Source organism: Penaeus chinensis, chromosome 7, assembly GCF_019202785.1.
Source record: "Penaeus chinensis breed Huanghai No. 1 chromosome 7, ASM1920278v2, whole genome shotgun sequence".
Taxonomy (NCBI): domain Eukaryota; kingdom Metazoa; phylum Arthropoda; class Malacostraca; order Decapoda; family Penaeidae; genus Penaeus; species Penaeus chinensis.
In genome coordinates this window covers 41,386,074-41,396,073 of record NC_061825.1, presented here as the reverse complement: position 1 = coordinate 41,396,073, position 10,000 = coordinate 41,386,074, and the positions used below count along the sequence as shown (strand labels likewise).

The following is a 10,000-nucleotide window of genomic DNA, read 5'->3' as shown; positions in this document are numbered from 1 at the left end:
AAAATCCAGGAAAGTAAACAGTTAACGATAAGAATCCGTAGTACAAAAATCCAGGAAAGTAAACAGTTAACGATAAGAATCCGTAGTACAAAAGTCCAGGAAAGTAAACAGTTAACGATAAGAATCCGTAGTACAAAAGTCCAGGAAAGTAAACAGTTAACGATAAGAATCCGTAGTACAAAAGTCCAGGAAAGTAAACAGTTAACGATAAGAATCCGTAGTACAAAAATCCAGGAAAGTAAACAGTTAACGATAAGAATCCGTAGTACAAAAGTCCAGGAAAGTAAACAGTTAACGATAAGAATCCGTAGTACAAAAGTCCAGGAAAGTAAACAGTTAACGATAAGAATCCGTAGTACAAAAATCCAGGAAAGTAAACAGTTAACGATAAGAATCCGTAGTACAAAAATCCAGGAAAGTAAACAGTTAACGATAAGAATCCGTAGTACAAAAGTCCAGGAAAGTAAACAGTTAACGATAAGAATCCGTAGTACAAAAATCCAGGAAAGTAAACAGTTAACGATAAGAATCCGTAGTACAAAAGTCCAGGAAAGTAAACAGTTAACGATAAGAATCCGTAGTACAAAAATCCAGGAAAGTAAACAGTTAACGATAAGAATCCGTAGTACAAAAGTCCAGGAAAGTAAACAGTTAACGATAAGAATCCGTAGTACAAAAATCCAGGAAAGTAAACAGTTAACGATAAGAATCCGTAGTACAAAAATCCAGGAAAGTAAACAGTTAACGATAAGAATCCGTAGTACAAAAATCCAGGAAAGTAAACAGTTAACGATAAGAATCCGTAGTACAAAAGTCCAGGAAAGTAAACAGTTAACGATAAGAATCCGTAGTACAAAAATCCAGGAAAGTAAACAGTTAACGATAAGAATCCGTAGTACAAAAATCCAGGAAAGTAAACAGTTAACGATAAGAATCCGTAGTACAAAAATCCAGGAAAGTAAACAGTTAACGATAAGAATCCGTAGTACAAAAGTCCAGGAAAGTAAACAGTTAACGATAAGAATCCGTAGTACAAAAGTCCAGGAAAGTAAACAGTTAACGATAAGAATCCGTAGTACAAAAGTCCAGGAAAGTAAACAGTTAACGATAAGAATCCGTAGTACAAAAATCCAGGAAAGTAAACAGTTAACGATAAGAATCCGTAGTACAAAAATCCAGGAAAGTAAACAGTTAACGATAAGAATCCGTAGTACAAAAGTCCAGGAAAGTAAACAGTTAACGATAAGAATCCGTAGTACAAAAATCCAGGAAAGTAAACAGTTAACGATAAGAATCCGTAGTACAAAAATCCAGGAAAGTAAACAGTTAACGATAAGAATCCGTAGTACAAAAATCCAGGAAAGTAAACAGTTAACGATAAGAATCCGTAGTACAAAAATCCAGGAAAGTAAACAGTTAACGATAAGAATCCGTAGTACAAAAATCCAGGAAAGTAAACAGTTAACGATAAGAATCCGTAGTACAAAAATCCAGGAAAGTAAACAGTTAACGATAAGAATCCGTAGTACAAAAATCCAGGAAAGTAAACAGTTAACGATAAGAATCCGTAGTACAAAAGTCCAGGAAAGTAAACAGTTAACGATAAGAATCCGTAGTACAAAAATCCAGGAAAGTAAACAGTTAACGATAAGAATCCGTAGTACAAAAATCCAGGAAAGTAAACAGTTAACGATAAGAATCCGTAGTACAAAAGTCCAGGAAAGTAAACAGTTAACGATAAGAATCCGTAGTACAAAAGTCCAGGAAAGTAAACAGTTAACGATAAGAATCCGTAGTACAAAAGTCCAGGAAAGTAAACAGTTAACGATAAGAATCCGTAGTACAAAAATCCAGGAAAGTAAACAGTTAACGATAAGAATCCGTAGTACAAAAGTCCAGGAAAGTAAACAGTTAACGATAAGAATCCGTAGTACAAAAGTCCAGGAAAGTAAACAGTTAACGATAAGAATCCGTAGTACAAAAGTCCAGGAAAGTAAACAGTTAACGATAAGAATCCGTAGTACAAAAGTCCAGGAAAGTAAACAGTTAACGATAAGAATCCGTAGTACAAAAGTCCAGGAAAGTAAACAGTTAACGATAAGAATCCGTAGTACAAAAATCCAGGAAAGTAAACAGTTAACGATAAGAATCCGTAGTACAAAAGTCCAGGAAAGTAAACAGTTAACGATAAGAATCCGTAGTACAAAAGTCCAGGAAAGTAAACAGTTAACGATAAGAATCCGTAGTACAAAAGTCCAGGAAAGTAAACAGTTAACGATAAGAATCCGTAGTACAAAAGTCCAGGAAAGTAAACAGTTAACGATAAGAATCCGTAGTACAAAAGTCCAGGAAAGTAAACAGTTAACGATAAGAATCCGTAGTACAAAAGTCCAGGAAAGTAAACAGTTAACGATAAGAATCCGTAGTACAAAAATCCAGGAAAGTAAACAGTTAACGATAAGAATCCGTAGTACAAAAGTCCAGGAAAGTAAACAGTTAACGATAAGAATCCGTAGTACAAAAGTCCAGGAAAGTAAACAGTTAACGATAAGAATCCGTAGTACAAAAGTCCAGGAAAGTAAACAGTTAACGATAAGAATCCGTAGTACAAAAGTCCAGGAAAGTAAACAGTTAACGATAAGAATCCGTAGTACAAAAATCCAGGAAAGTAAACAGTTAACGATAAGAATCCGTAGTACAAAAGTCCAGGAAAGTAAACAGTTAACGATAAGAATCCGTAGTACAAAAATCCAGGAAAGTAAACAGTTAACGATAAGAATCCGTAGTACAAAAGTCCAGGAAAGTAAACAGTTAACGATAAGAATCCGTAGTACAAAAATCCAGGAAAGTAAACAGTTAACGATAAGAATCCGTAGTACAAAAGTCCAGGAAAGTAAACAGTTAACGATAAGAATCCGTAGTACAAAAATCCAGGAAAGTAAACAGTTAACGATAAGAATCCGTAGTACAAAAATCCAGGAAAGTAAACAGTTAACGATAAGAATCCGTAGTACAAAAGTCCAGGAAAGTAAACAGTTAACGATAAGAATCCGTAGTACAAAAGTCCAGGAAAGTAAACAGTTAACGATAAGAATCCGTAGTACAAAAATCCAGGAAAGTAAACAGTTAACGATAAGAATCCGTAGTACAAAAGTCCTTTTGCCCCTATCGGATGTAGATTGTTTGTCAATAATCAGTCTTTCTAGATATTTTGCTGCTTGTTTCCCATTTAGAAATTAGACACGGAGCTATATATGGAAATTGACTACCACAAAACCAATTATTTTATTTTCTATATTATTTGCTTCCCACGCTGCAATTTGGATTTTCCGATTTTCAACATTTCTAAAACGAACAATTAAGACAACTGCAAATTTATCATAACTGTCCCTTGTGGTTCAAGAGCCAAGACAGGTTTATGTTCTTCGGTCCTAAAGGAAAATCGATTTGGTGGAACTAAATGTCACAAAATTTTGTTGCTTAGCATTTCTCACAGGGACTTGAATCCATTGAATATGGGTGACCCAAGTGTTTTATTTTGGTCTCTCTTGGTCTTTTTTCATTGAGTATATTGTTCATTTCTTTTTTCTTCTTTAAGGGCGAGTTCATCTGCCCCTGCACACTCACGAGGTCCAAGTTTCTCAACAAATTTGGTAACAATGAGCTACTACTAGAAACCCTTGTCATTTTCCTTAACTTTACAGAATACAAAGCATCATTGCTTCTGAAAAGGAGAGAAATAGATGGCACTGACATAACTCACACAGTAACAGACCTATACTTAGTTTCCTTGCAGAAGTCAACATTAACCTTTTTAGTCCCACAAACATTAACTTGTACAAGCTGTTGAATTTCTTACCTAGTGTTTATGTACTTGCTGAATTTTGCCATTTCCTATACTTTTCTCTATTAGGATACTTGAGACATGTTAGTGACATTCCATAGGAAACCTATCTGTAAGTGTGTACTGTATATTCAGTGTATCCTTGTATGTCGAACTGAGCTATTGTAAGTTATAATGAATGATCAGCTATCATTAGTTATTATAAATGATCACACAAAAAATATAAAATAAATATTACATTACTCTCACAAGTAATGTGCATTAGAATTCTATTACATACTGTTTTGTATTCCATTTTGAGTTTTGTTTAGTGCATACCATTGCATAATGCAATAAATTGATGTCAGGTTTAAAAACAGCTGCAAAACATTTCAAATTTATTGAAAAAGATTACATGTGTACATCAGAATCCTCACTCAGGTAAAAATTGTGAATATATTCTTTGACATGATCAATGACGCAAACAAAATAACTTGAAATAAAAAAAGAAAGCCCGCTTTTTTTCTTTTTTTACATTTTATGCATATCTAGTTGCTACTGCAAATGTGTAGCAAGATTGGGTACAGCTCTGCTGTTGAAACTCCTCAAAAGAAACAGGAATAGGAAATCCACTTGCTTTAAAAGTAGTCAACTATTGTACATTTTGGCCATGACTATGTATCTTCTAGGAAGATTCATCTAAACTGATTTTTTGACAGTGTACTGTATAGCCTATATACAGAATCGATTAACATTCACTACATCAACTTGTGTCCAAGACTCTATTGTTACTTGGTTCATCAACTTCTGTTACCAAGAAAGCTTATGGAAAAATAGCACTAACATCAGGTATTTGGAGATAAATGCCTATTTGAAGACAAAAGTGCTATATCACATGAGAATATGTCCTTAAATAGAATATACAGTTTTAACAAAAACCATGATTTTTAAATTGTGTGCATCCGACATATCTACGCACCCCTAAAAAAATAATTAAAAACTAACACTTTTTTTTTCTTTTTTTTTCTTTATATTTGCAGGTAAATAATTAGGACAGCAGTGTCGGTGATATCTGGATGAAAGTGATGAAGAGAGATACAGAGATTAACACAGAAAATACGTGATACATTCCTCTATCTCTTTTGCACTATTAAATTTTTTTTCTTCTCTTTGTCTGTAAGGAGAGGTATCTGAATGCAATTATGCTAAATCATATAAATAACCTAGTATGGTAGAGATTAAAAAGAAATGGAAAAAATTCTAGTAACCCTTTTTAACACTCAGTGGCTGCTGATCGGCGTAAATTCAAATTCGTTGGTACCAGAATCCACGGCTTTTCATCTCACTCCATCCCATCTCTGGACCGGTCATCTGTGATTTCTCCGTTTTCTGGACTTCCATCCCTGAAAGTGCAGAACAGATTTTTTGTTAAGCTTTTGTTAACTCAAAAAAGAACAGGATGTTTTTATTTATTTATCTTTTTTAAATTTCCTTAAATTTCAGAAAACGTTTCTTTAAAACAATAGGGAAAAGGATTAAAATGAAGCCAAAGAATAAAAAAAGAATTCCCTTGCATATTTATGCTTGCACTCAAACTGGACACACATGAAACACACCTACATAACACTATAATGTATAAGGAGGAAGGCAAAGTGGATGAGGAAAAATAAGTAAAAGGAACAGGAGTAGTCATCCGAGAAGGACAAGGAGACGAGAAAAGTTATAAATCTAAAATAAATAAATAAACAAATAAATAATATTAAATAAACAAAAGGCAACACCAACCTTCTCTCTGGTGGTTCAGGCTCCTCTATGACTTTGTCTCGGGATTTTCTGTCTTCCTCCACATCTCGGGATACTCTTTCTCGCGAAGTTCTCCCTCTAGAGTGCGACCTCTCCCGCGAACGGGTGTGGCGGTCTCTGGATCTTGACCGCCGAGATCGCCTTGAACTTTCCCTGCTCCTTGAATGCCTCCTGAAATATTAACGGAAAAAATATAATCATTGCAACAAATGGGCTGCAAATGGGGAATAGTAAAATCAATATAAAAATAATATATATTTAAATATTAAAGGAAAGAAAGGAAAAAAACTAGAACATATACAAAATTAGCAAGAGAATTAATGAAAACATTTAATAAACAAAAGTAATAAATAAACAAGGAACCAAATAAATAAATAGATAAATAATAATGAATAATGATAAATAAAAGTAATAAGATAGAACAGCTCACCTGCGGTCACGTGACCTTGATCGGGAACGAGACCTGTAATATCGGTCACGAGATCTGGACCTTCGGCGCCGCCTCTCGCGTGACCTCGACCTTGACCTTGACCTCCTGCGCCTTCTGTCTCTGTCATCGTCACGGTAACGATCCCTCCTATCACGGTCCACATCCCGGTATCTCTCTCTCTCGTGATCCCTGAAAGTCATAATTTTCATCAAATTTGCATTTTGTTACTAATCCTATTGCAAAAAACTTACTAATTCACATTCATCCCATTCAAAACCAAATATCATCTCTACATAATACACATAACTCCAACTCTGCTTACTAGTTATGATTTTTTTTGTTCTGTAAAGGCATTCCTAAAAATTGTTTGGAGCAAATATTACCAACTGTCATCACAGTATGACAAAATGCTATGACTTCAAGAGTTTTATTATACCATCATCCATTCAGTAAAAAGAAAAAGGGGGAAAAATGGAAGAGATAACAAAAAAGAAAAGAAAAAACAAAAGGATAGGGATAGGGATAAGGAAAAGGAAAAAACAGAAGGGATAAGGATAAGGAAAAGGAAAAAACAGAAGGGATATGGATAAGGAAAAGGAAAAAAAACAGAAGGGATATGGATAAGGAAAAGGAAAAAACAGAAGGGATATGGATAAGGAAAAGGAAAAAACAGAAGGGATAGGGATAAGGAAAAGGAAAAAACAGAAGGGATATGGATAAGGAAAAGGAAAAAACAGAAGGGATATGGATAAGGAATAGGAAAAAACAGAAGGGATAGGGATAGGGATAAGGAAAAGGAAAAAACAGAAGGGATAGGGATAGGGATAAGGAAAAGGAAAAAACAGAAGGGATAGGGATAAGGAAAAGGAAAAAACAGAAGGGATATGGATAAGGAAAAGGAAAAAACAGAAGGGATAGGGATAGGGATAAGGAAAAGGAAAAAACAGAAGGGATAGGGATAAGGAAAAGGAAAAAACAGAAGGGATAGGGATAAGGAAAAGGAAAAAACAGAAGGGATAGGGATAGGGATAAGGAAAAAACAGAAGGGATAGGGATAGGGATAAGGAAAAGGAAAAAACAGAAGGGATAGGGATAAGGAAAAGGAAAAAACAGAAGGGATATGGATAAGGAAAAGGAAAAAACAGAAGGGATATGGATAAGGAAAAGGAAAAAAACAGAAGGGATAGGGATAAGGAAAAGGAAAAAAACAGAAGGGATAGGGATAAGGAAAAGGAAAAAAACAGAAGGGATAGGGATAAGGAAAAGGAAAAAACAAGGGATATGGATAAGGAAAAGGAAAAAACAGAAGGGATAGGGATAGGGATAAGGAAAAGGAAAAAACAGAAGGGATAGGGATAAGGAAAAGGAAAAAACAGAAGGGATATGGATAAGGAAAAGGAAAAAAACAGAAGGGATAGGGATAGGGATAAGGAAAAGGAAAAAACAGAAGGGATAGGGATAAGGAAAAGGAAAAAACAGAAGGGATAGGGATAAGGAAAAGGAAAAAACAGAAGGGATAGGGATAGGGATAAGGAAAAGGAAAAAACAGAAGGGATATGGATAAGGAAAAGGAAAAAACAGAAGGGATATGGATAAGGAAAAGGAAAAAAACAGAAGGGATAGGGATAAGGAAAAGGAAAAAACAGAAGGGATAGGGATAAGGAAAAGGAAAAAAACAGAAGGGATAGGGATAAGGAAAAGGAAAAAAAACAGAAGGGATAGGGATAAGGAAAAGGAAAAAAAACAGAAGGGATAGGGATAAGGAAAAGGAAAAAAAACAGAAGGGATAGGGATAAGGAAAAGGAAAAAACAGAAGGGATAGGGATAAGGAAAAGGAAAGGGGGGGAAAAAAAGAAAGGATTACAATTAGGAAAAGGAGAAGGGGGAAGGAGAACAGAAATGGTAATGGTAATGGCAACAGGAAAGAAAAACCACAAACCTTGTGACATCATAGTCAGCAATTTCCCCAAACCGAGCATTGCGTTCTAGCTCGCGTTCCTCCCTTCTCTTCTCCCTTCGGCTTTCAACCGTTTTCTGTTAAAATAAAATGCGGTTAGAATTATCTGACAAGAGACACAAGGTTTTATTTAGAATGTTAGGTTACCATGGTCACAATTCCAAATAGTTATTCATGATTCACTGGGTGACCAAATTCCACAGCCTTATAAAAACCTTCCTGCACTCCCAGGTAATAAGTCTATGTGCCCTTGAGCCTGTTTTGCTGCCATGTCCAGGAAGTCTGGCCGTAATGAGTGATATACATGTACTCAACACATCTTCCACAATAACAAAGAATTCTTGTGAAAGAGAAGTTGGATTCTTATGCCTCGTAAAAAATGTTTTAGTCCACTGATTAACCATTGCTGCTTTGGATGCAAAAGTAGACATACAATAACGTTTTTACATTTTCATAAAAAATTGCCTTTATCAGCAATTTTAGTCAAACAATCTTTACTGATTCCTTGCAAGAAAAGTACCAACAATGATCAGATTAGAACTCTCATTTTTTGGCTACATAAACTGTGGGAATGGCTATGGAATCCTTAACCACAGTCAAAACATGGATTACAAATGATTTCATTTCCCTTTAATATGACTAGATCAAGATGTCTTCTATACTATGGATTCTTACCCAGATAACTCTGCTAAAAATATACATCACTTCTAAAATCTGGGCATACAAAGGGACATTTCTCAACTTGTTTGGAAGAGTGTCATCTTTTCATTCATATTTACTGATTAATTTTCCATAATGTAAGAAAGATCTTCATTATTATTCACTATGTTCTATCAATTGAAACAGAATACCAGCATAATTACAAGGGTATGCAGTTACTTCAATATGTATTTGACTGACTGAAATTTAAGAACGATGCTGTTTTAGAGGAGTGATGCTTTAGCTTAGCAGTGAAGCAAGACTCTAAACCATCTTCAGTATACTTCTGTAACATCCACCATTAAACCTCACCTTCAATTCCTCAAGCTTTTCTCTGATCTTGATAAAGCCCAAGTGCAGCTTCCCGCCAAAATGATCAGCAAGCCGTCTGTCATTGTCATGGATGCCAAGGTAGGCAGAGCAAACCTCACACACTCGCAGTTTTTGCTGCTGGTAGCTAGAAGCTGGCATGGAATTCCGATATTCCTGCTCTGCAGCTGCTTTGCGTTTCCGAAGATCTTCTACTTCCTCCATGAGCTTCATACTCTCCTGGAAATTATAATCAGTGAATATCAAAACACCCCTTTATTCCATGACATTAAACAGAGCAAAAAAAAAAAAAAAATACAATCAATTGAAGAACTAACAAGGACCTCAGATTCCTCTAATAATAGTAAAAAACATAAGCACATCTGACAGGTTAAGAAAAACAAAAATACACAAAACATCTAAGGAGAGAGGCTGACTAATGATATTGAACAATTTATTACTCTTAGTCCCAAATTAACATATAGGTATGCTTTGTTTCATTATTACATTCATTAACTTTTAAAAATAAGGGCATGGAAAAAAGCCTGAAACCAGAAATGCTTTAATACACAAGATTATCCAGTTTCATAAGCCAGTAAGTAAAGGTTTTATGACTTATTAATGTAATAGTTACTAGTATAAATGCAAAGTTAACACATTTTCTAACCATCTGATGGGGTAAATCCTTTGAATTTGTAGGCTGTATGAATTCAATTCCCTTTGGAACCTTAATTTGGGACTAAAAGTAATATAAACATCTAAAGTGCAGCAAGTGACAGTTATAAGCCTGCTAATATACTTTCAAGTTGAATGCCTTCCAGAAAAGGTAGAAAACTTTCTACTTTCTATAATTTACCTATAAGGGTAATTTACAGCATATTATTTGTATAAAAAAAAAAAAAAAATAATAATAATAATAATAAATAAATAAAAAATCCAGAATACTAAAACAATTAAAGGCTTATCCCTGTTTTTGCAC

The 10,000-nt window shown here is 34.7% G+C and overlaps 1 protein-coding gene across 4 annotated transcripts in view; it reads right to left on the bottom strand.

The window, feature by feature from the left end:
- Nucleotides 1-4,208: 4,208 nt before the first annotated feature.
- Nucleotides 4,209-10,000, bottom strand: part of LOC125027411 (putative RNA-binding protein Luc7-like 1) — an 18,241-nt gene continuing 12,449 nt past the window's right edge. For all 4 annotated transcript variants that reach the window (XM_047616480.1, XM_047616481.1, XM_047616482.1 and 1 more), the window contains 5 exons: nucleotides 9,025-9,261; nucleotides 7,996-8,090; nucleotides 6,057-6,245; nucleotides 5,609-5,797; nucleotides 4,209-5,226 (listed from right to left, as the gene is read on the bottom strand). In XM_047616480.1, coding sequence (XP_047472436.1) covers nucleotides 5,166-5,226; nucleotides 5,609-5,797; nucleotides 6,057-6,245; nucleotides 7,996-8,090; nucleotides 9,025-9,261 — 771 coding nt within the window. In that variant the 3' untranslated portion in view covers nucleotides 4,209-5,165. The remainder of the gene's footprint in view (nucleotides 5,227-5,608; nucleotides 5,798-6,056; nucleotides 6,246-7,995; nucleotides 8,091-9,024; nucleotides 9,262-10,000) is intronic.